The 27,237-nt window shown below is 27.2% G+C and overlaps 1 protein-coding gene across 1 annotated transcript; it reads right to left on the bottom strand.

Annotated features, from left to right (window-relative positions):
- Positions 1-217: 217 nt before the first annotated feature.
- On the bottom strand, positions 218-23,123 carry LOC145832240 (xanthine dehydrogenase/oxidase-like). Its single transcript, XM_082939561.1, has 30 exons — positions 23,036-23,123; positions 17,488-17,545; positions 12,885-12,981; positions 12,528-12,636; positions 12,052-12,220; positions 11,301-11,372; positions 10,978-11,075; positions 10,624-10,864; positions 10,367-10,518; positions 10,081-10,290; positions 9,826-10,013; positions 9,483-9,660; positions 9,114-9,200; positions 8,939-9,053; positions 8,586-8,761; positions 8,333-8,455; positions 8,097-8,200; positions 7,864-7,981; positions 7,576-7,703; positions 7,007-7,094; positions 6,337-6,464; positions 5,959-6,109; positions 3,753-3,907; positions 3,510-3,678; positions 3,202-3,330; positions 2,851-2,972; positions 2,346-2,535; positions 822-1,013; positions 380-547; positions 218-280 (listed from the first exon to the last, which is right to left on the bottom strand). The coding sequence occupies exons 1-30, from the start codon at positions 23,084-23,086 to the stop codon at positions 227-229; spliced, it is 4,020 nt and encodes a 1,339-aa protein (XP_082795687.1). The 5' UTR covers positions 23,087-23,123; the 3' UTR covers positions 218-226.
- Positions 23,124-27,237: the final 4,114 nt, after the last annotated feature.

Below are 27,237 nucleotides of genomic sequence, written 5' to 3'. Positions count from 1 at the left end.
TAATAAAGTAACCTTAAATAACTTTGATAAAATATAGCTAGTTTGAAAAATAATTAGACTAATTTTTATTTATACAAAAAGTATAATATTATAAAATATTTTGATGTTTGTTCAGAACTTGGATCAAAAAAAAACACTGCATAAAACATGATGGTGATGTAAACCATTAAAAAATCGATTGCATATTGGAAAGATATAAAAAAAAAACTTGTAATTTGTCACTTCCTTATGCGTTCACACTCCAAGGCCTTTTTCCTTCATCTTCAGTTTTTTTCACATGCTGTTGAAACATATTTATAATTAGTTGAAGGTTTTTATATAACTGCAATATGTTTAAAAAAATTCTGAACAAGTGTTTCAAGTAAAAAGAGCGTCTAACCTGGAAGGTCAGTTTATCTTGGAAGGCCATTCGTGTGCGTTCGACCGTGAGAGGCGCGTTCAAAATAAAGTCACGTGACAAACCGTTTTGCGCTCGATGACTTCTGATGGCGTCTTTGATGGCGAAGAACACCGAGTTTGCCAGCAGAAGCGGCGGTTCTCCGATCGCCTGCGTTTAAATACAGTAGAGTAAAAGTTTAAAATGCAAAATTGTTTTAGACTTGTGTAAGTTTCTAGGGTTTTTTACTTAAAAATAAAAACATGCTTGTATTTTTTAAATTGCTTTTAATTGAGTATTTATACTCAAAAAAGCATTATATATCTAAAACTTTATCATTTAGTTTATAATCAAAAGCAGCTTTAGTTAAAGGAAAAAAAAAATAGTATAAAAATGTAGAGACATACAAAAAACGATTATTTAAACTTCAATCGTGAAAAGTCACCTTTGATTTGAATACGGCGTGTGGGTTGCGGGAGTTTTTGAGAAGGTGCACGTTGAACACTCTGGGGCAATCCCCGAAAGCGGGAATCTTGTAGTTTCCTGGACCCCTGGTGATCAGGTTTCCGGTTGTTGGGGAGTGCAACGGTTCCTCAATGCAGTACAAACCGTACCCTTGTATAAAGGCCCCTTCTATCTGTTTATTATTAACATAATATAATGAAACCTTTTAGTTTCTTTGAAAAAACTATTAGATGATGAATTAGTATTTTGGAAATGTTTTATTTTTAGCAATTTTTAAGAAATACAAACCTATGTGTTACTATATAAAATTTTTGATAAACTTTTACTGTGAACCATTTAAGTATAATTTTTGTTTTATAGTTTTAGGTTGTAGGTATCTTGAACTAGTTTTTTTTGATATTTTCAAGTAATATTTTCAATTTTAACATTTCAAAATGTATTTACATTAAGCATACTGGACTGTAATTTTTATGATTTGTTAATAGTAAAATAACAAATCTTCTGTAAATAGTACGGTCATCTAGAAAAAAAAAGAAGAAAAAGTACATTTTACAATATAATTAAATAATATATATTTTTAAAATGTAAGCTTTTGAAAGTTAACTTTTGTAAAACATAATGAAAATAAGTAATTTAAGTAATATGCAACATGTGTATATTAGAAGAAATATAAATAAGTTTTTTTAAAAACGTAGAAATTTTACTTTATTACAAAAACTTTTTTATATGTTATTTTTTTCTTCGTTTACAAATACATTTTTAAAATTTAATTTTAATCCATGAGTTTTGTTAAGTTTGAAATTTATTTGTTTATAAAATAGTAATTATTTGAAAAACTCTCAACGTATTTAGACTCAACTAATTTCATTCAACAATATTTTTTTAAAGTGAACGATAATATAACTATTACGAGAGATTAACTAGAGTACATGTTTTTAGTAACTAAAACAGGGGTCGGCAAACTGCGGCCCACGGGCCAATCGCGGCCCTCAAAGCTAAAATCTGCGGCCACGTGGTACTTTTTAGCCAGAAACATATACTTTTAAAACCATAAAAATAAAAACAAATGTAAAAATAACTTAAAACTAAGCTCTTGGTACTACAAATACTCTGTAGTCTGTACTAGTGTTTTCTTATTGCTTTTTGTTATCATACTTTGGTTTAAATGAGTATTATAATACTTATTATTACAATTATTTTACAATATTTGCGGCTTTCGAAGACTTTTTTCTAAAAAATGCGGCCCGCGAGCATTTTTTTTCTAGGAAAAAAGGCTGCCGACCCCTGAACTAGATTAAAGCTTTAGAATACATGCTGTCGTAGAACACAAAAGAGTTATAAGTTCTGAAAAACTAGTTTTAAATAGAGAAAGTAGCACTTTACGATTTAATACTATACAAACTTTTAAAAGAATATAAAATATTTTTCGAGCTATTAAGTATTATTTTTAAAAGTATTTGGAGCTATTTAGCATGTAAGTTGATCAGCACACAAAATTTCAAACTTGTCCGATGTCGACTGCAGGGTTCAGACTTCTTCCTGCGTCAATGATGACGTCACTTCTCAATATGACGTGTTCGCCGGTGAGGCAGTCGACTTCAACTTCGCTGACGGAAGCGCCGTAAGAACAGTAATTCCACGGAGTCCCGACCACTTTTCCTGTTTTGTGGTCGTGAGTCCAGTCGTGACCACATCTTGAAAAGTTAAAATAAATTAAGAATTTTAAAGCCTTTTGATAAATACATTTGTTTTGTTTTCAAGTTAAAGGAGACAAGCTTTTCCAGCTGTTAATTTAGTTTTATTTTTGCATTCAAAAAAGTTCAAGTGTTTAAAACAATAAATAAACTGACTTAATTAATTTCAGATAAAGTATTAATTTATTGAATGAAAACAATCGCATAGTTAAGTTCTAAAACATTTTTTAGTTAAAAAATCAAAAGAATTAAAAGTGATTTGTCAAATTAAATTATTAGTTAATTATTTTTAAAGACATTTTTTTGAACAATTACTCGTAAAATCCAGTAGCAGAGAGGCCAACTCTGTCTTCGTAAGCTTCTTTTATCATTTTCTTCCAGTCGTACCCTTTTGCTTTGTATCTTGCAAGCCTTTTATTCAGTTTTTTACACGCGTTCTGATCATTATTAACAAAAACGTAAGGTTTTTACAAAAACATTGGTAGCACTTCTTTTTACGTAATTAACAGTGTACGGCTATTTACTCTTTGTTAGTTTCGATAAATGTACTTAACAAGGCAGCATTATTGTTTCTATACAACATAAACTAAATTTGTTTGAAATCTTTATTGTTTCGTGTTTTATAAACGTATTTATATATAGATATACATTTATCTAATCAACAACCTTTACAGCCGCACCGTTTATATCCGACCCGGAACTGGCCGAAGTAGCAGTTGTGTTTGGCACTATTGAAGTGTTTGTTTCGCTTATGTACACTAAATCAGCAGGTATGCCGAGAACCTTGCTTGCAACCTTCACAAATACAAAAATTTATTATCAAAAGCGTAAAAAATGTAAAAAAAAGTACTATGTTTTATTTTGAAATGAAATAAAACCCTAAAAAATGTTACTTCTTTTAAGCGTCATCCTCAAATTCAAACTTTTACTACTGTAATTAAGCTTTTTTTTTAGAAGCAACACATGCAACCAACTTGGACCATTTTCGTGTGCAGCCCCTGACCCATTTCAATACCACCGTGTGATAGAAGGACACTTCCGTCCAAGTATACATTCACCAAACAACCACCTTGGAGCAGCATTGGGGCCTCGTAACCGATTCCATATTTCATGACGTTCAATGCCAGCCCCCTTTTCTTATACCTTGTTATTGAGTGACATATTTTTGAGTCAATCAACTAAATTCAAACTAAAAAAAACTGTTACAAAGTAATTACTTGTTATTTGAATTAAATTCATCAACTTGTTTTCTTCTTGCGTCGTATTCGCTTTTTTCGAGAATTTTCTCATAACATGGCTTGGCAGTACATATTGTTTGTTTGAAGTTGTAGTAAGTGACTTCGTTTGAGTTATACAAGTTTACTTCGCGTATCTAAAGTTAGTTCATTTTATATAAAGCTATTTAAGAAACATTTTTAAGTTTAACCATTTTATTTTTTTATATACTTAAATTGAGCTCACACAATCATGCCAAAGATTCAAGTTTAGATTGAAAACATTTCTGCAAAATGTTTTAGTAAAGTTATTACTTTATCAACATTGGTCAATTGCTCATACTTCTTCAAACAAAAAAGTATGCCATTGAAATATATTCTATTTAATAAAATCCTTGATAATAAATTGTATTTACGTTTGTCAAAATAAACTGAAGTTGTTTATGAACAAATAAATTTTTTATGTAACTTTTATAGCTTTATGTGTTTATTGTTTAATTTCAAACATTTGTTTTTGGTTTACAAAGTTTAAAACTCGTTTAAATAGTTAAATATTAAGTTTATCGTTGTTAAACTTATATGGCAAATGTTTTTTGAAGAACAGTTAATCTATAACAGGGGTCGGCAGCCTTTTATAAATCGCAGGCCAGGTTTTACATAATAGCTTTCTCGCGGGCCGCATTGAATAAATAAAGTATTCCACAGACCGCAGTTGTTTAAAATTAATTTTGGTAACTAACAGTTAAGTATATTTATAAACCAAAATGATTTTAAAAAAGCAATGAGAGTAAACTTTGTTGTAAAGAGAAACCTTTAAAGTAAGAGTACTTATTAAATGCGAAATTGTGTGTTTTTACTACAAAATGTTTGTATTTTATTATTTTAAATTATTTATTTTAAGATGTAAAGTACCTGTGAGCTGAAATTCGCCAACCCCTATACTGGCCTTTTTACTTTGTTCAAAGAAAAGTCATAAGCTGTAAAGAAAACTATAAAAAAAATACGCAAGTGGTCAGTATAAATTTTTACAACACCAAAAAGATATTCAAAATGTATTTGTATTCATAAATCAAATGAACTTTAAAATAAAGAAAGTAGTAATATTGTTAACCAGAAAAGTGAAGATAGCTAAAAAAGACTTTTGATAAAAAAAAGTTTATTTGAATAATTTTCATTGAAACTTTTTTGATATATAAGAAATAAGAATATAGTATTTTTAAAACTTAATTTAAAAATACATTCTCAGATATTTTGTTTTTAAGTCTATGTATGAGCTTAAAATAATGACACTATAGCATTTTGCCTACACGTATGTGTTTACACTTTTCGATGGCTAGAGTTTTTTAGCAACAAAAACAAAAAAAATATTAAAAAGCGGTAATGAATGGAAATCAACAAAAAACAACACGAGTAACTTTGCTAAAATGAATATCTTTTAAGTCAGAAGCGTAGACTACACATTGTAGTATGTGCTAAGTTATTTAAATAAAATTTTCACACAAACACATAAAAGCTAAATTATATAGTACACCTATTTTGGCTAAGAAAGAGCTTTACATTTATTAGTTGCTAAAACACCATATTGTTTTTTGACTGTTTAATTTTTACGAAACTAATTTAATAAACCGCCTTAAATATAATGAAAATCTTTAAAATCCACTGTGCTCTCGTACTTTAATACTAAAAATGCAAGAGAACTTTAACTAAAGAATACTTGTATTTTAAAAATATAATTTCTACTTTATATTAAGGGTCGGCAAGTATTTGGTTGTCGCTGGCCTAGTTTCAAAAATATTAATATTTTTCCGGCTGAGGTTGTAGTTTTAGTTACAATGTGACCTTTTTAATCTTCACAAAAGACTCCAGAGTACATAATGTAAACCTTGAACCTCCCGTTGATTTTACCCATGACATATTTTTAATCCTTATTCTAAAAACCTGAATATCTAGTGTACTTTTTTATAAATTTCTTTAGCCTGCTAAATTTTTATGCTCGTTGGCTGCAATTTTATCTTTTTTCGGGCCTCATTCCAGTTATGATAGATACCTGTCGCTGTCCGCACATTTTCCCTTTGAGGGCCGCAAATTGCCAACCTCTGATCTGCTACAGATTTTTATACTACATACGTATGTCACCAAATGACTATGTTATAAACTAGGTTACATGCAAAAAATCAATTTTTATAATAAATAACAACAGCATACAAACTTGTTTCTGGTCCATATTTAAATTGATAGCTAGTTTGTCCATAAAATCTTCAGTGATCATCATGGCTTGCGGAGCTCCAAAACCTCTGAATGCAGTACAGGATGAAATGTTGGTTTTACACAGATGTCCCGTGGCTAGTACGTGCGGTATTCTGCAAAAAAGTAAAACTCTTAAATAGAAATTGCTATAGAAATCATATAATATTGTGTGATTATTTTATTAAAACTATTAAAAACAAACTATAACCATTCAAACAAAAATTAACTGATTTTTTTTTTCTAGTGTTCTTTTTTGAACTTTAAATTGCTTCTTTTATAGGATGTGTAACATAAAACACAAAAATAACTACTTATAAAGCAGTATTTTACTTTATTTAACCTGTAGGCGCTATCCAAATTAAACATAGCTCTTGATAGAACACAATGAGACAGATCGTAAGTGTTGCCACAATTGCTATAAATATCAATTACAAGAGACACAATCTCACCTGTTTTCTTTGCTCCTACCTATAAATAAAAAGAAAACAATAAATATACAAAGTTGGATGCACGACATTTTAATTTCTAATATTTTAGACTAATTGTGAGTTATCTGTTATTAAATATACTTTTATATAAGTGTTACCATCATAATATTATTAATTAGATCCACTATTTTTTTCATAATTTGTGGTTTTTGAGATATAGATAAAATTAGTTTTAAAACTTACTAAAATATAACAACTATTAATAACTAAAAAAATTGTTTTTTTATAAAAATAATTTTTAAATTCTGTTTTGCCATTATCACTTTTTTGTTTACACCTAATGACCTTTTTCTTTTAGTATAAAATGTTTTTAGAGTTTAGTCTCTTAGTTTTTTATAATAAGTTAAATTCTCATAACTTGAATCGTCTTAATCTGAATTGTCATGAAACCTATACAGTTAGTGGTTTTTTTATTTAGCCAGTTTCAGTTCTGTAAAAAATAAAAATATTTTTTACAAAACTAGATAGGGGTTGAAAATTAAAATTATCTTTTACAAAGTTTGGTGTAATACATGTATGTACCTTGTACTTAGCAAAGTAAGGATGCCTTGTTCCTGTTATTAGCATGTCTTCGTGGCGATCAAACTGTCCTCTTATTGGCCGATTTAACCTAAACAAAATTTATTTTTAAGCTTAAGAACTAAAAACTACAGTAATAAATTTATACTTACCGTACTTATGTTAGACGGTAAGTAAGACTTAAAAGCTAAGAGGCTTAAGAAGAAATGTGTACTCTTTTCTAAAAATCGTTACTGTAAAGTGTTTAAGAACAATAATAGAAAGCTATTGGAAAAGCTTAATTTTTTATACACTATAGATATTATATACTACAATTTAACTAAGAATTTTTATATATAAACTAGAAAATAAAAATTATATAATACTTTATAAATAATCGACAGACTAGTCATCTGAATAAGTTGAAAATTTTTTTTTAATTTATTTATTTAAAAAAATAAATTATAAAAAAGAACAGCTTATTTACCAAAAAAGTCTAAAAAATTTGTGACTTTGTTTTAAAGCATATTTTGTAAATTTCAACTACACAAATAAAAAAGTTAATTAATTTCATCCAAAAATAGAGTTAAGACTTTTTGGCGGCAACTGAAGCGGGGTTGCTGAGAAACAAAAAGTTGCTTTCTTTCCCGCCAAAAGCTCCACCTATGCGCTTCACTCTCGTACAAACTTTGTGCTCAGGAACTCCGAGAACCTTTGCTGTCTATAACATTAGTTAATCATTTGTAAAAAGAAAACTTTTTTCATATCAAGTTGTACTTTAAGTTATATTCAGACAGTATTTTTCTGCTTTTCAGTACGATGTACAGTTTACATTATTTTAGCTAAACCGTTTTATTTAAAATAAATCTATAATAAACAACCGTTCGTTGAAGTCCAGTCAAATGTTGGGCTGAACAGTAAAGTTCAATTTCATCATTTTCTTTAGGTATTACCAAGCAGGCTTGAGTTTCAAAGTAAAAGTGTTCTTGGGCCGCTGTTCTGTAAGTTTTTATGATTTGTTTTATTTTTCAGTAATGTTTACAAATGTAAAAATAATACAGTATAATAATAGAATTAAAATAAAAATAAAGTAAAGATTAAAAAAAGAACTAACCTTACGTTTGATTCTATTTTTACATCACATTTCTCATATTCTTCTTCCGGATTTCCATACTTTACAACGTATTTCTCAAAGAAAGAGTCTTGTTCAATGGCATCCTAGGAAAAATAAAATGTTTGAAGTAAAAGTAAGCAGTGTACACATCAAAACTGAAGTACACAAGCCAATGATATACATATCTATATAGATTTTTGATAACGTTAAATCAATTTAAAGTGATTAAATTCTACCTCAATAGTGACTATGATAGGATTTATGTTTTCATATTTAATTTTCACCATTTTTGCTGCTCTCTGCGCGTGAACTTTATTATCAGCTATAATTGCTCCTATCGCTTGCCCAACCCTTGTTACCTAATTGTACATTACAGTATGAATTTAAAAAGATTATTAAGTATTATTAACAAAACCGTATTAACCTTATTTTATGCTTAAATCTATTTAAAAAGAAAATTACTTATAAAGTATCAGATGAATTTAAGACCTTTCCGTCAGCAAAAACTTCATCATCACCCATTAGGTTGTACAAGTTGCTTCCTGTTACGTCATCTTTGTCTACGTAGTCAACAAAACCTGGTTGCTTCGACGCTTCCGATACGTCGACTGATAAAATTTTTGCATGAGCTCTCGTGCTGGTCACAAGGCAAATGTACAGCTCGTCTGTTTTAATTTTATTAGTTTCAATATTTTATAAAAGTTTTAAAAGTGCTTTCAAGAGAGTTTTGTTTTTATGTTTAGTCTATTTCATCAGCGATCCATTAAACAATTATCATTACCTCTAAAGCATAGTAAAAGCTTTGTTTCATACAATTTAACTAAAAAATATAAATGATAAACTTTCAAGTTTGGGTAAATCATCCATGTAAACTGCTTCTCCAGTCGCTTGTAAGTTTGCTGATTCGTGCTGTCTGGACCTACCCACTTCATCAATAGCAGGCTGGTCTTCATCCACCTTTTGTATGTATTAAAGTTTTTGAAACTGTAATAAGTAAATTATGTTGAAAAGGTTAACCTCTTGCCAGGTGCGAGAACTTTGCATTTCTTCCCATTTATTTTCTAAACTCGAGTAACAACTTTCACTTATTTTGTTTTCACTGCTCTGTTTTAAATATTGATGTTATTTTATATCTGGTTAGAATATATTTATTTTAATTAGCAAATTTTTGTTCCCTGCACAAATGCTTAGTTGTTTTTACAGATAAAGTTAAACAAATAAGTATAAACTTAATATTTGTACCTTAAACAAATTACTTAAGTATAGGAGTTTTACTATTTATTTTGTATGGTTTGATTGTAAAAGTTATGTATGTTATGAAAGTCAATTAAGCTACTGTTTAAATTATGAAAGTAAGAGTAGTGCAATGATGTACAAAGCTCTAACTTTGAGTACTCCTCGTTTTGTCAAGCAGTCCATGATTTCAAGATAGAACTTGACAAAGAGACTTGCTGCAAGAGTTTCTCTGTAAGCAGCCATTCCTCCTGGCACATCTACCGGAAGTTGCAAATCATTCTGAAGCCATTTTGTTGCATCGTCAACTAAAGCCGGGTCATCCCAGTTTCTAAAAAAATCAAGTTTGTTTAAGTAAAATAGCAAACAGTTTTAGTCAAAAATCAAAACCTCAACCAGTTTTAAATGAAATTCTATAAAAGCTGAACAGTATTATAAGTTTTATAATTTTATAAAACAACATAAATTTAAAATTTTCATGTTTAAACTAATTTACCTTCCTACTATGCTGTCAATTAAACTCTTTGGTTTCAAAGTAACCGAAGACATTCCACCATAAGCAACGCTTAAACGTTTCACTTTGCTACTCGTGACGTCATCAAACTCAACGAGCATCGCTGCGTTTACGATTGTGATGTCATCTTCCTTGCGCTTGCTTACTTTGTAGGCCCGTACGTACTGCGCCTAACAAATATATGTAAAAGTAGTTTTTATAAAGTGATTCTCTACAACTTCAAATATTACAACTAACTTTTTTGGAGAACTCAAGCTTTATGTTAAGGACTAGTTGATCTTTAGTTAGCTTTGTTCTGCGGTATCCACTGAAAAAATCTGAATCGATATTTATGCTAGTGACCTGGCTGCTGCTGCAGTCAAGAACTTCAATGCTGCATCCACAAGCGAGCCAAATTGGGTTTAAGTCGGAAATCGGGCTTGCAGTAACTAAATTTCCTCCAATGCTCTATGCAAAAAAAAAAGTTACGTAAGCTAACAAAAATTAACTAAGAAATAACTTGTTTAATAAAAAAATTACTAACGGCTACGTTGCGCACTTGTGATCCGGCAAACCAGTGAAGCATATCTCGAACTTCTTTCATTGGTTGAGTGGCATGCGACGAGTTGTTTTTTATGACGTCATTCAAAAAACTGATTACGTCAGTGAGAGGCGTCGACGCTCCGATAGTCACACCTATTTTAAATTTACTGCGTGAAAGTGAATATTTCAAGTATAAATTTTTAAAACACTTAATAAAAAATATCAAAAAGTAAATTATGTAATGAATATTTTTTAAACCTGATTCATCAACGTGCAGGTTATTTAGCATTTGAATGTCGGCCACGTAACACAAATTTTGATGACATTTACCCAAAATGTTCGCCTCAACACCAATTTCAGTGTTTCCGCTCACTATCTTCAAATCGGGAATTTCCCTCTTTAGAGAAAGCAACTGGTCGATGGAAACTGGTCGGTACCAGGTGCTTCGTTCCCCTCGAAACATGAGGGGGACGTTGAATACACTTAATTTACTGTCACGCTGTAATGATGATTTTTATTTATCAATTTACAGCTATTACCTCTTTTATTGAAATGTATGATTTTTTTTTTATGAAATTTGGTAATCAAGTATTAAAACAATTTCATTTAAACCTTCAATTTTGGTGGAAATATAATGTCTTGTTTGTTTTCATTTTCTTCAGAAGACTGTTTTTGTTCATTTTTCATATTATTCTCTGATTCCGTCTTTTCTATAGCATGACTAGTTTTAAAACAGCATAACTTACTTTGTTAGTAATTTCATTACTTTTAATAAAAACTTTTAAACTATAAAAAAAAAGTCTTGAAAAACAATTAAAACAAAACAACTAAATTTTTTCATGCTTCAGCTACTTTTAATGTAATAAATTAACAACTAAATAACTAATATTAGGCTTTATATAGCACAGTTTTAGCAAATACAATAAAACATTTACCTTTAACTTTAGCAATCTTGCAACACTTATCTCCCATTCCACAAGAAAATTTGTTGGTGCTTTTGTTTGAATCTTTACGAGCAAAACTACCAAATGCTGAAAGTTTAATAAAGCATATTTAGCTATACTTTTGTTATAAACTCTATCAGTTTCAAAATGAAATAATTCATAAAACAAAATTTAGAATGGCTTTGACAACTTACTTTGTTTACTTACTTAAAGCTTTAAATGCTAGTTATATATTTTATTTTAGTTTTGTAATTAATCAAACTTTCAAATTATCATGTATTTTTCTCTTAACTGGTTTAAAAGAAATCGCAGTGTCTGTATTCTTTCCGTTTTACTTTTTTGCTAATCTTTTAGATCCCTAAATTTCAAATACGATCCCTTACTTTATCTACCTAAGTTTTAATACACCTTGACCAGTCCAAAAGTTACACCCTGTGCAAAGAGTTATTCCGTATAATTAGATTTAAAGTTAACATCTAAAGCTATTTGGTTTACGATTAATAAGTTTAGTTTAAAGGACGAACGATCACAATAAGGTGATTTTCTTTTATATTTCTATAAGACTTATAAAACTTTAGTGTATATAGGTTGTTAAAAAACTATTAGAGTATGCTTGTTTGTAATTAGCATTTTTTACGTTTTATTAGATTTGACAACTTTTAACAAGTTTCGCGCATAAACCTATATTACTTATTTCTTATTAGTTTTCTAAACCTTTTAACTCTTAATAAATGATTGAAACCTTCGATGATGGGTCGGTACCCGGTGCACCTGCACAAGTTTCCCTGCAAAGCGGCTTCGACGTCTTTGATGTTGGGGGCGGGAGTGGACCTTAGAAGGGCGTACATTGACATGACCATGCCCGGCGTGCAGTAACCACACTGCGACCCGTGACATTTTGCCAGGTGTTCCTGATAAAAGCAACAGACTATTGTTTAATACTAAGTTAACGCAGGTATCTTTACAGTGAGTTTACAGAGAGTTGTTATACTTTTTAGGTTATTTAGTTTTTTTCTACTAATACTAAACAATAACAACAATTTTTATTAATGTTTTATTAGCATTATAGAAAATACATTTTGATAACTTAAAATATTTGAAGTCTCATAATAAATGTAAAGTTATATTGTTCTTTTTATCAATAAGTTAGATCTTTAATTGTTATCTTTAAAGATAAAAATTTTACTATAAATTTATGTTATACAATGAGTTTCTGACTTGCACGGGATGAAGTTTTGTTTTGGTTGATCCGACGCCTTCAACTGTGGTTATGTGGCATCCGTGAGCCACTACCAGTGGCAACAAACACGAGTTTACTGCGTAATGTCTGTTCAAGTGTTCGTAGAAAATTATAGATAAATTTTAGATTACTTTTGCCAAAAGGTTGTTTTAAAACTTTAGAAATTTATTTTAGGTTGAGTTCAACGTACTTGAAAATAAATCAAAATTAAAATAAAAGGTTTACAATTCCCTTTATTTGCTTTTAAAATTGTAAAGTATTAAGTATTAAACCCATCCATGTTTTATTCACAGTTTATAATTTTTATTCAAAGTAACAACAACTTAGAAACAAACTTTACTGTTTCAGTTTTGGGGATCCACCTCGATATCATGACAGTGCACGCTCCACAGCCACCTTCTCCACACGCCAGTTTCGTACCCGTCAAACGCACTAAAAAGTTTCAATTTAGGTATACTACCCTGATGTTTGTTTTTAAGTTCTTGGACTTCTTAATTTTTTTAGAGTCTTAATTTGAATACACAAGCTATTTTTTCTGGTTTTAAATTGTTTTTGTTTTAGTAGTAAACATTCTACCTTAGTCCGGACAATTTGTAATTTAATAGAAAGTATTGGTATAATAGATTTATTGATTGAATTTTATTTAGATACTTAAAAGCGTTAATACAAAATTGATTGTCGTTTATTGTATTAGAAAATTAAGTCAGTGTTATAAACTTGTTATAAAAACATATACACCAAAACTTGTTATAAAAATGATTGAAGTTCATAAAAAAGTTTAGTTATTAAACAAGAAAATATTTTTTGTTTAGTTTAGCTAAAATTTATATCCCTTTTTTTTAAACTCACAGTATAGTATAAAACAGAAGCTAAAAGTTTTTAATTAAAGCAGTCATAAATGTTAAGCTAATTTAACTTGAAGGACAAAACTATTAAATTAACTACCCTTCAAATATTGATAATGTTTTTGCTATTAAAAAACGAGTACAGTTAGTTTATCGTTGTTTGTTTGAATCGTTAAATAACAATATCAAACACTATAGTTATGTAGGATTAGGCACAAATATTTACTTAAGTCATTTGTTTTGAAAAACTACAAAATTGACATAGTTTAACCTTAGGAGAAAATAGTTTGTTTTCATCAAACGTTTCACATTAATCTGGCTAGATTTGTAGTTTAGCGTATAATTTTTCCAGCCAATTTATTCATTTAAAGTTATACAGTAACTTACGATTCACGTAAACACGACTTTTTGCCATTTATTTAGATTAATTGATAAAAATATTGTAAAGAAAAAACTAAATGTCTTCGGAGTCTGAGATCAAAGCCCTGATCGAAAGTTCTAAAATAGAAAAACTGATAAAAGAAAAGTTAGTTGCCTATGGAAGTAGAAAAGACGATGAATTAAATATATTTCAAGCTGATGTTTGTAGATTGAAAAGCGAGTATAAAGAGAAAAGTAAGAGTACTGAGAAGAGTATAGTTGAAATTCAGAAAAATTACAATAATATTATGTGTAGTATGTAGTTATTACCTTGGAAAAAAAATCAGTGAGTTACAAAGAAATTTTTTGGAACTTAAAAAAGAGTTTTCTTCTGAATTTAAAAGATTTGAATCAAAAGTTTATACATATACTGATGCAATAGAAACAAGCAGACCAAGTGAATTTTTTACCAATATCAATACTAAATTAAGTGTAGTTGCCGGAAAAATTGTAGCAGAAAACGAACAAAAGTTAAAAGAAAATAAAGCATTAAATGTAATTGTATTTAAAATCCCTGAGTGGAGAAATTCAGCCACTAGTTCCCTTAAAAACTCTAACAATGATTTTCAAACTATCTAACAAGTTCTAGGAGAAAGGAAAATTTAAAAAAGATGATTTAAAATCACTATATGGTGTTGTTAAGACTACAAAGAACAAAATCAGACCGATCATAATCAATCTTAATGATGTAGCCTTTAAAAACAGACTTTAAAACTGAGACACCTAAAAGTTATGAGTAATGGAAGAGAAATAAATGTCTAAATCAACCCTGACTGAACCATTTAAGAGCTAGAACCATTCAAAATCTTGAGAAAAGAAGTTAAACTAAAGCAAGCCATAGTAGACTAGAATAAATCAAACCTGAAATAAACAACTAGGAACAATAAAATTGTGGAACCAACTAGACAGCCGTTTCGTTTCAACTCCAAGGAGCTTTTGGATTAGTAACAAAAACTGCGAATCAGCAGTTCTAAATACTTCTAAAAATTTGAAATTTTCTGATAAACTTAGTATTAATCATAACTTCTTTTTTATAGATATAATAGTTGCAACAGTAAACTTTTACAGAATTGTATGAACTAATATAAGATCTGTTTCGAATAAAATTGACTTTTTTGTGAATAATTTGTACATGAATAATATTGATTTTTTTTTTCTTACAGAATCATGGTTGATTCCTAAAGTCAACGGTGCCATAGTCTGTCATTCGAGCTATAATATAATCCATAACAATAGGACAAGTAGGGGTGGAGGTGTTGCTACCCTTTACAGAAACTGCATTATAGTAACTAAAATTACAAAGATTTATTTTCTGTTAACAATATAAATTTTGAATACATATGTATAGACGTCATTTAAAAAAAATAAAACTAAGATATTTCTGCATCTACCCCACGGTCTACAAAATTTGCACTGACTGTTAAAACAGTAATAAAATTAACTAAAATGTTTTTATTCCAAATGACTACTCTTTTTATGTTCTTGGGGATTTTAATCTGCAAAACATAGATTGGACAGTATCTGGCGCAGACTAAAAAGAATCCCATGAGTGTTTTCTAATTTTTTCACGGATATAATTTTAACTCAGGTAATCGAAAGTCATAAAAAGAAAAAACATATTTGATCTCTTAATTTGAAACAATTTTGGTCTATATAGTGTTATATCTCATTTAATTAATTTTTAATTCTAGCAAATACGTATGACCATAACTTGATTTCATTAAAAGTTAAAAATAAGATTCTAAAAAGTTATTAATGCTAAAAAAGATTCATATGATTAAAAAAAGGCAGATTTTAAAAACAACAATAATTACCTGTCAAAAAATAATTACCTGTCAATTTTTACCATAATAAATATCAGCTAAGAGGAAATAGAAGAAAAATAAAATGTATACACAATTTTAACACTAGTCAGTAACAAGGTTCATTTTTTCACAGTGCAAAGACTATGTGGAACAAGTGACCTTGAAGATGTGGTATCGTGTGAGAGGAACATTTTTTGATTAGAATTAGAAATATTTAATTTAAATTCTATAAATATCAGTTAAATTCTATAACTTTCCATTGAAAACAATGGACAAAAAGAAAAATTTTTCAACTATATTTTTCTCACCTAAATTAACAACTGATTCTTTCATTTTTTATTTGTATTATTAATTATTTTTATTTCCCTACGCCTCCCTCTACAGACTATTAATTTACTTTTATTAATTTTGTACAAATATGTTATGTCGTATAAACAATACTTCTGGAAAGACATTTGTTTGTTTATACTTTCTTATGGATGTGCTTTTACTATTTCTTTTTTGTATGTACTAAGTTATCGTCTTTTATGTTAAACAAACAAGTTTAAACTTATTAATGAGATCTTTATAGTTTTAACTTTGTTTAATTTTTGGTTTATGTTTATTTTTATTCTTGTGTCCTGTTTAAGTGGTTCGGGTTTTGATGCCTGAGTCTAACATTGCAAAACAAACAACATAACAATAAAATATGACATTTTGTCTGTATCATTTAAACAAAACTATTTTTAAAAAATAGTAAAGCAGCCATAAGATTTGAGCTAGTTTGAGGTTGAGATATTTAATTGATCACACTAAAAATACTAATACTATTTGCTTTAATTTACGATTATTTTTAGTGTTATTTTTGGCTCATTAAAAATCTATTTTATAATATATTTTATTTATGTAGCTAGTAGTATAATTTTTCCTACAAACATTTGTTTCAGTAATTTTTTTTGTACTATCAGTACAACCCAACTTAAGTTTTAAGTAATAAGAACACTTCACGCTAGATATATTACAGATTTAAAAAACCGAAAATAGTCTTCAATACTTTTTACAAACCTATATTTTAAAAAATTCCATCAACTTAATTCTGAAAAATTAATTTAGATACAAACTATTACCAAAAATTTAAATTATTTCGAGAACTTCTAACCTAAAAATATTTGATGTGTCAGTATGATATTTATATAAGTTTAATTTACTTATTATCTATTTTACTTAAGTTCTGAAAAAAACTTCTTAAGTTATCTCAAAATAAAAGTTACGAGCTTAAGTATATATTTCAAGTTCAAAACTTTTCTGCACCGCATACCAAACAAAACTGATCGCATCAAGTGTTTTTAATATATTTTCAAGTTTAACATATTCTAAGGAGCAACCAATTTATTTTTATCATATAATTATTAGAGCTTAGTTCGCAAGATCTAAAAACTTTCAATGAAAAAATTAGAAAAAATATTCTAGCTAAAATTAGTATTACTGTTGCCAAGTTGTTATTAATTAAATTTTTTTAGTAATTTAGTTTTTAGTCATGAACGTTTGATAAAATATAAAATTCGCTTAGAGGGGCGGTTTTTAATTAAGTTACTTTATGTTTATTGTTTTTAGTATATGTTAACTTTTTGTACGTTCTTGAAACCTTATAAAATAAACAAATATAAAAAAAGCAGAAGCTAATCTGTTTAAATTTACCAATTATTAATCAATTTTACAAAGTAATTAAAACATTATGAATTCTTAAGTTAATTAGTAGTTGTTTTTTTTAAATATGTATATGCAATAACTTTTTAATAGTCATTTAAAATAAGCTTTAAGTACCTGTACAGTTTAATAAATGAATAATATAATACAAAAAATTAAAACAATTACTTCAACGTACTTACATTTAAGTCGGATATAAGAAATAAGAGTTGTTTCCGGGTCTGCGTTTTTTTCCACAACCTATATTTTATACTATTTTAAATTGCTATAAGTAAGTAATGAAAAAAAATCAAAATTCAGTTTTTTAATAACGATGATATTACTAATTTATCAAATAAAAAAGCTATTTTATTTTTATTCTTGTGTTTCCTGTTTAAGTGGTTCGGGTTTTGATGCCTGAGTCCAACATTGCAAAAGAAAACAATATAATAATAAAATATGTCATTTAGTCCATATCATTTAAACAAAACTATTTTTTTAAATAGTAAAGCAGCCATAAGATTTGAGATAGTTTGAGGATAAGATATTTAATTGACCACACTAAAAATACTGATACTATTTGCTTTAAAATACGATTATTTTTAGTGTTACTTTTGCTCATTAAAAATATATTTTATAATATATTTTATTTGGGAAACGTTCAAAATCCACCCGCAATCAAAATCCACCCGCGATCAAAATCCACCCGATCAAAATCCACCCGATCAAAATCCACCCGATCAAAATCCACCCGAGTCAAAATCCACCCGATCAAAATCCACCCGGGTCAAAATCCACCCGATCAAAATCTACCCGGTTCAAAATCCACCCGATCAAAATCCATCCGGGTCAAAATCCACCCGATCAAAATCCACCCGAGTCAAAATCCACCCGAGTCAAAATCCACCCGTTCAAAATCAACCCGAGTCAAAATCCACCCGATGAAAATCAACCCGGTTCAAAATCCACCCGATTAAAATCAACCCGATCAAAATCAACCCGAATCAAAATCCACCCGAGTCAAAATCAACCCGATCAAAATCAACCCGGTTCAATATCCACCCGATCGAAATCCATCCGAGTCAAAATCCACCCGATCAAAATCCACCCGATCAAAATCAACCCAGTTCAAAATCAACCCAGATCAAAATCAACCCAATCAAAATCAACCCGGTTCAAAATCCACCCAATCAAAATCAACCCAGTTCAGTAGTGTTGGTGTTACTTTTAAAAAAAGAAGTTAAAAAAAATAAAAAAAGAATTACGCTCAGTTTTAATCCATTTAAATTTCCTTCTAATTTAATTTCTCAAAGTCAATCATAATTAAATAAAAATATTTACTAAGGATAACTCATAGTAAATTAAAATATCAAAACTATAGAAGTTTATAAATTAGAAGAATCTTTAACAACATTTATTAAACTAAAGAAAATTACAAAAACCAAATACCATATAATGTAAATTTATGAAAATGTTAATAAAATATTACAAAAAGAAAATTAAAATATTAATCTAAAATTTTTGAGCTTTTTTTATTTGTTGTAAAAAGTTTTGTGTTTTGTGCTTTACTTAAATTTCAAAATAGTATTACATACAATATTATTTAAAAAATTTTAACTACCAGTATTTATAGAAAATAAAATATAGATAAAGAATTATATAAAATTGCTACGTGATAATAAAATAAAAATCCTTTGTTAAATTTGGAAAAACTATCACCTATTAATTATATTTTAAACATTATTGTTTTCGACGTGGAAAAGACGTTAAAAGATATTTTTGGTGTGCGACTCGATAACTTTAAGGTATGTTCGTGCAAGAGGACTTAGGACCAAATATTTTGAGCGCTTTTATTTGTCGTTTAGTAAACAATTTATTGACGTTTCTTTTATTAGTAATTTTTAAAAACAGAACATAAATTTTAATATAAAAATACGAAAACTAATTTACTAAAAATATAAATGAGGAATATGTAAGAAATCAATAACTGTTTTAAAACAATTTTATTGTTTTCTATCTAATTTTTGTTACAAATATTTTTTAGTTATTTTTTTTAATTTATACAATAATTTTAGCTGCTATTATCTTTTTTCAAAGTGTTTAAGTTATTTGAATTTTTTTTTTATTAAATGTTTTTTTTTATAAACCATCTATTTTTGAAAAAACTAAAAATTGTTTCGTCTAAGGTAACTAAAGTTATAAGTTATTTTTAATTAGATAACAACTTAATTTGCTAGTTTTTAACTAATAGTACAAATTAAAAAGATAAACATTTTTCTATGAATTCTAAAGTCCTTTACATAAAACAAATATCGACTCTACAATTCATTGAGTTTGCTCAAATAGCTTGTAAATTGCAACTAAAAAAGTTAGTAGTTAGACTTGAGCTAGGGAAATTATATACTTTAGAATTGTAGTAGTAAACAAATAAGTTGAGTTTTTTAGAAAAGAGACTATATTTATAACAAATATTACGAAAAAAAAACTTATAACATTTTTAATTTATTATTAAAATGTTCTATTTTTACATATGTTCATTATAAACAGTATGTATTTCAGACAAGAGAGTTTAAATTCAAGTATAAGTTATTTTTATGAATTTTTGTACCAGATTGTATCAACTTAAACAATCGTATTATTAATTTTATTAATAGGTTAAGGCCAGTTTTGAAACTGATTAATTGAGTGGTTTTATAAAATTTAATCTCTTTTGGTTAACGTTTAAATTTAAAATTTAAAATTTTCTAATCTAAAACTTATAATTTACATGCGATAAATGTTCTTGAATTAATTTCCGACAATTTAAGTTAAAAGCTATAACTGCATGTTTTTAATTAATTAGTTGTAAGCGTTTTATGTTTTTTTATAAATATAAAGTTGCATAGAAATTGTAATTAAAGATAAATTATTATTTACTGTTCAATATTATATTGTTAATTGATATTTTTTAATTCATTTAAATGGAAATGTTATTATTTACCACTATTTTTTTTAAATATAATCTTCATATAAAAAAAGTCCATTTGTTAAAACTTAAGAAATTTTAAGTAATTTAATTAAAAATGAAACAATATTAAAATTAAACAAAATTTTATATTCGTTATAACGAATTTAAACGGTAAAGACAACTATTGTTATAACAAATTGTTTAGTAGACAAATTAAACTAAACATAAAACGTTAAGATCTTGAAAAACGTTAAAATATATGTAAAACGTTAAGATCTTGAAGATTTCAGTAATAGATAAATACGACATGACACAAAACAGTGTGTATTTGTATGTTCTAAAAATTTTACAAAACTTTATTTTTGTACTATAGTTTCTAAAAATGGTATAAAAAGACATTTAATAACTTTTTTAAACAGTGTAAGTTTTTCTTTTAAAACCTTTAAATACCTTAATAATTTATCTAAAGTTTTTCGGGTTGCAACTTTTTGAAACAAAAAAAGTACAACAGTTACTTCAACCCAGTCACCGTGTTTTTAAAAGTTAAAAACATGTAAAATTGCCAATTAAAAAAACTTTGCAATATTATATAAGTAATTTATCCAAGTATGTAAACTTTCGTTGTTTAAAAGGAAAAGTAAAGTCTAAACTATAAAGAAAAACTTCTAGATTTACTATCTGTCTTTTTTCACATCTAAGGCTTAAGCATAATAAATGGTTTTTGAATGATATTCAGGAACTTAAAAACAAACTATTATAATTTCTTTTTCTTTTTTTAAAAATTTCAATTTAAATTTTGTTTTGCTTAGCGGACCAAATTTACATGCTCGAGGGCCACATATTTACATTTCGAGGGCCGCAGTTTGATGACCCCTAAATTAAATGGATTAATTTGTAGTATAAATGGTAGCTTTCACTTGTAATACTCAGTTTTTATAAAAATTATATCGTGTGACGTATTTGTTTAAAAATTACTTAAAAGTTCTAAATTATTAAATTTTATACCTAGAAACAGTAAATTATAATTAATTGTCGTGTAATTGTGATTGAGATAATACTAGATTATTTTTTCTGGCACATCCTTTAGTTTTCTAAAAGTTTTAACATAGTCATATTTGTATTGTAAAACTTTAATTATTTATCCTGACGTTGTTTAACTTTTATTAGCTCTTATAGTTATACTTATATCAAAAACAACAGTTCCTTTAAAAGCTGCTTGCCGGCTGTAGCTATTCAAAATTATATTCAGTAATCGAAAAAACAAAAATATTTTTGTCGAAAATTCCTTATAATAAGCAAAAATACCAAATAACAACTCAAAAAATTTCACAAAATAAGTTCAATCTGTAGTACAGTTTTTATATTCTTAGGTCAATTTATAAGGGACAAAAATATAAGATTTTATAAGTGTTTTTTAAATAAAACTTGTTTAAGATTGGAACTTTAGAGTGGTGAGATTTGTTTAAATGATACTTGATTTAAAAAGAAATAAATAAACAAGGTGCTTGTTTCGATTCGGTTGGATTTTGACTTTGGTTGATTTTGTGTCGGTAGGATTTTGACTCGGGTTGATTTTAACTCGGATGAATTTTGATCGGGTGGATTTTGACTCGGGTGGATTTTGATCGGGTGGATTTTGACTCGGGTTGATTTTGATCAGGTGGATTTTAAACCGGGTGGATTTTGATCGGGTGGATTTTGAACCGGGTGGATTTTGAACCGGGTTGATTTTGATCGGGTAGATTTTGACTCGGGTGGATTTTGATCGGGTGGATTTTGACTCGGGTGGATTTTGATCGGGTGGATTTTGAACCGGGTGGATTTTGATCGGGTGGATTTTGAACGCGGGTGGATTTTGATAGTATACCATTTTATTTATGTACTAGTAGAAATTTTCTTACTAACATTTGTTTCATTAATTTTTTGTTATTGTACAACCCAACATTAGTTTTAATCTATAAACAAGTGTGTGAAAGTTTGAATAAGTACACTTCCTAAAATGACATGAGAACTAAAATTATTAAGTATCAGCGTAAAACTAAAATGGAAAAACCTAAATGTATCTTTTACACTTAACACCATTGATTTTTTTAGATAATATTGAGATTTTTGTCAAAGTAAAGGTTTAAGGTTTAGGAGAAAACATACTCAGTACTTTGTCAAAATTTGATACAACAAAAGTATAAATAGATTGTAACAGTAAAAATTATTTGACTATATTTTTTAAGTTTTATTAGAATACAAAACAAGTAGTATAAAACCAAAAACTATTTTGACTAGTTCAAGTTCTTAGAAATACAAACAATTTTATGATAACTTTTAAAAACAAAAAAACAATTAAAAAAACTTTATTAACCTAAAGTTAGACAACACTTTTAAAAACAAATTTATACTATTAAAACTACTTATAAAAACGCTCAGAATATTTTTTTTACATTTCAGCTTTATTGTAGATAGTACCTAGGTTCATGTTAAAACTTTATAAAATTTTAATACAACTTGTTTTTGTTTTATTTGCTCGAAATTTAAACAAATGCCTCACCGTAGCCTTACTAGTCTACTTTTACATAAAACTAAAAGGTTCATGTAAAATTAGTACATTTATTACTGCTTTACTATATTAGTTTGCCAAAATAAAACATTTTTTTTTAAAGAAAGTTGATTGTTATTTAGGTGCATTTGTTTTTCAACTTTTAATGTCTTTTTAAAATTTTAGCTAAATTCAAAATTAAAAGTAGTTATCGAAATATTTTGTTAAGTTCATCTTTTTTAAGTTCAAGTTAATCTAAAAATTACTTTCTAACCTCTTTTCCATTCACGTAAAACACTAAAGTGCTCAGCTTTTCCAATTTCATTTTATCAACCGTAAATACTTTTGTATATATTTTTAAATAGTTTTCTGCAAGTAAACTTTGTTCTAAATTAGCCCACGGGCTAAATGCGGCCCTCAAAGCCAAAACCTGCGGCCCGAGGTGTTCTTTTTAACTAAAAGCATACTTTTAAAAAGATAAAAATAAAAGGTTTGCAATAAAAACTTACAACTAGGCTTTTAGTTTAATCAAAACTATTTAAATGTGCTATTTTATTGCTAATTTTGTTATATTTTTGGCTTAGAATAGTATTTTTCTACTGATTACTATAATTATTTTTGAACACCTACAGCCCTGGAGTAATTTTTTTTCTGAGAAAACTGACCCGTGAGTTACAAAAGGCTACCGACCCCTTTTTTAAATGATAAGTTGTACCGCAATTACTAAGAGTTTAGAGGAAGTTATTTAAAAATATCTATTTTTTACTTATTTAGTTTTTTTATTATAATTAAGCTAACTCTTGAAAATTAGAGTTTTGAATTGAAACACCAAGAAAAATAGTTTTTTTTTATTATTGCAAAGTATTGAGTAGTCTTAGAAAATGAATAATAAATTGCACTTTAATCGACAGACTTTGGAATATGTCTTATTTTAATTTTAAAGTCTATATTGATTAAATATAAAACAGCTTAAATATATGATTTTGCATACAAATGTTTTATCAATACATTTACAGTTTAAATTTTTTTTTCAATTTTTTAGAAGTTTTCAGTTTTGATTAAGTATCGCAAAAAAAAAAAGAAATTAAGGCTTAACTTAAATCTACAAACTATATTTGAAACTGATAAAAGCTAGCAAAGAAACTAAAACTACTTAAACAAAAAAAAAAAAGAAAAACAAAAAACTGCTTAAAAAGGTACTTAGATAAACAATCTATCAAAAAAATTTTATAGACAATATTATTAAGTCAAGTTTAATAATTAGTTCAAGTGATACAATTTTGAGTTATTTATAAATTCAAATAATCTAAAAGGTTTTCCGATAAAAACTTCAAAAAACTTGCAAATTTACATAATACTAATCACTTAATTCACGTTTTATAAATTACAATTCAAGCTAAAATGTAAGCTGTAGTTTGTATTTAAGAAAAAAAAAACGTTAAAACGGATAAATAATTATAAAATATTTAAGTTGAAACTGAAAATTATCTAAGAAATGCAGATTTTTAAAACTTTGAAATTGTTTTAAATGGTTATAACTATTAGTTTTATAAATTATAAGAGACATATACAGATATAGATTATAGACAATCATTTTACAACAGTTTATATTCCATTCATTACCTTTTTTGATCAAAAAACTATCTTTTCAGTTCCTAAATGTTATACGATTAGAATCTTTAACTCTTTTAAGTCTTGAACTATAATATATTTTATTGTTTTACTTCAAACAACATAACTGTAAAGAACTAACTAAAAGTTAATATAAAAAACAACCGTTACTATTTTCATCACTAAAAAAAAATTACGATATAAAAACTTTAGTTATTTTGACTTGTTTGTTTTGAAACTCATATAAAAAACTTAAGTTTCGACAGTTTTAAAAAATACACGTTTGGCTACATATTAGTGGTTAAAAAACGTGATCTTACTTGTTTTATCACTTTTACCAAAACATTTGAAACACTACTTAATATTCTTATGGTGTTTCCTAATAAATGAAATAAAATTGAGGAATTAAATAATTTTTTTTTAAAACATTTAATTTAATTAAAGTAAGGACTTCTCTTTATATAAAAAATGATAATATATTTTGACAGAGTTTTTGTTTATTAACTTACTTTAATGGTTCTACAAAATATTTGCGACTTTTTACTTATTAACTTTTTATTTTTATCCACAAAGACACTTCGATATAAAACAAAAAGACTTTTTTTTATTAAACAGGCAATTTAATCTCGGGCTTAAAATAACTTTATAAGTGAAATAGTTTGATACTTTAGGAAATACTGACATAATACTTTGTTTTTAAGCATCACTTAAAAATCTATTAATAAAATGTACATTTTAAAGTATAAAAGAAGATACTGTATAATTTTTTTTTTATAATTTTAAAATATACGAATATTAGCCTGTGAATAAAGCTAACAGTTTTGAAAGGACATAACAATTTTCAGTCCTTTAAAGTAATAAAATGATCATTAAATTAGTCGAAACCACCGTTAGCTTTTAAACTTAAACTAGCTAATACACATTTATATATAGAATAGTTTTACGATGTGTATTTAACATTTTACAACATGGTAGAACAACCATGCGTACACATATTTTTGTAAATAAAACGTAACAAGTAAACATTGATATAGTTATACCTTAAAGCTAATTCTGTTCTTTTTTTTATAAGTTAACCATTTCAACTTTTTTCTAGAGTATCAAACTTTAACAAATAATTTGTAATAAGTCGTAGTTTAGTTGTTATTGAATTAAAAAAAAACTTGAACTAGTTTATATTAAAAAGTATATAAAAAAATAAAATAAATAAAATGTAACGCTGACGAAATTAACTAATTAGTTATATATATTTTTTTCGAAATTTAGAAAACAAGAAAATAAAATTTTTTGTACAGTATGACTCAATAAACGTCATTTAACCTAAAAACTACGTCATATTGCTTATAAATTTTTGTTTATTAAGACTATTTGATGCATAAGTAGATATATAACACATGAAAAACCAGTTTTTGTTTTATTTTAAGTTTCATTTTCTTTGGCTATTTTATTTAATATACATCACCTTAAACTAAATATAGCAATAAAAAGTAATGTTTATATTGTTAGCTAGATTTAAAGAATTTTAATTTGTTAGTTTACCTAAAGATCTCTCTTATGACAAAAAGTTTAACCGTCTAATAAGTTAAGTGGTGATATTTTGAAAGTTAAAGCGTTAATAAAACGTTTTATGAACTAAATAACAAACTAAAGTCATTACAGATTTACTTAAAATAAGTTTAATAAATTTTTGCACTTTTATAAACTTAACTAGTCTAGAAAAATATTTTCTAGCGATCGAGATGTGTTTAAAAACAAGATTTTTTTCAAAATTTATTTGAAATTGATACTTAACTTTTTACAAGTGTTCACACAACTTGATTTACGTTCTCTTAAGATTACTAATGATTCTTATAAGCTATAACAAAGTTTAAAGCAGCAAAAATCATAAATCGTTTGTAAAACGAGCCATTTGAATTCGTACCTAAAACAACTTCACAAAAACAATTGCTTATTATGTCAGAAAGCTTAATTTTAACAATTTACTTTAAAGTAAATTAATTATTAAACAAAATTTTGCTAAAAAAGAACATTTATAGACATAAATATTAGCAGCCTCTGAAGTAAGCTTAAAAGTTTAAAAAATAGTATCAGCATTTTGTCGTTTTAAGGCTATAAGAACTTATTTAAACATAAAATATTAAGCAAAGAAAAAATAGCGAACAAGTTTTCGACCATAAATTCTACACTTTACGATGTTTATTCAGCCTTATAAAACTTAATAACATCATCTAAAAAAACACAAAAAATTATATAGAACTATTTTAACTTTAAATTAATCATACACTGTTTTTTTTTTTTTTTCATATAATTTTTATAAAAGTAATTGTTTATAAGATATGATAACTGTGAAAACAATAATTATATGTGATTTAAGCGGGAACGGGTCACTTTTGCACGAGCGTCACTTTTGCACGATGACACTTTTGCACCTGGGGACACTTTTGCACGAGCGTCACTTTTGCACGATGGGTCACTTTTGCACGGCGACTCTTTTGCTCGAGCGTCACTTAAGCACGAGGGGACACTTTTGCACGAGGGAACACTTTTGCACGGCGAATCTTTTGCACGGAGGGTCAATTTTGCACGATGTGTCACTTTTGCACGAGAAGACACTTTTGCACGGCGACATTTAAAAAAAAAAATTTTTAAGTTAAATAATATTCGCTTTCAAACGCAAGTTGTTTTGAATAAATAAAATGTGGTAGTTTTTTAATGAATTTTTAATGTAAAGGTTTTTATTTAAAGTTTTACGTAGAACAACATAATAACGTACCACAATTCATTAATCTATACTTATTAGCTTAATTTAAATAAAATAGTTGAATACAAATTTTTAATTTTAAATAAAAACAGTTTTGAATACAT

Source organism: Thalia democratica, chromosome 3 (genome assembly GCF_965202585.1).
Source record: "Thalia democratica chromosome 3, ktThaDemo2.hap1.1, whole genome shotgun sequence".
NCBI lineage: Eukaryota > Metazoa > Chordata > Thaliacea > Salpida > Salpidae > Thalia > Thalia democratica.
Note: the sequence above shows the minus strand (reverse complement) of the source record. Positions and strands in the feature narration are given on the sequence as shown.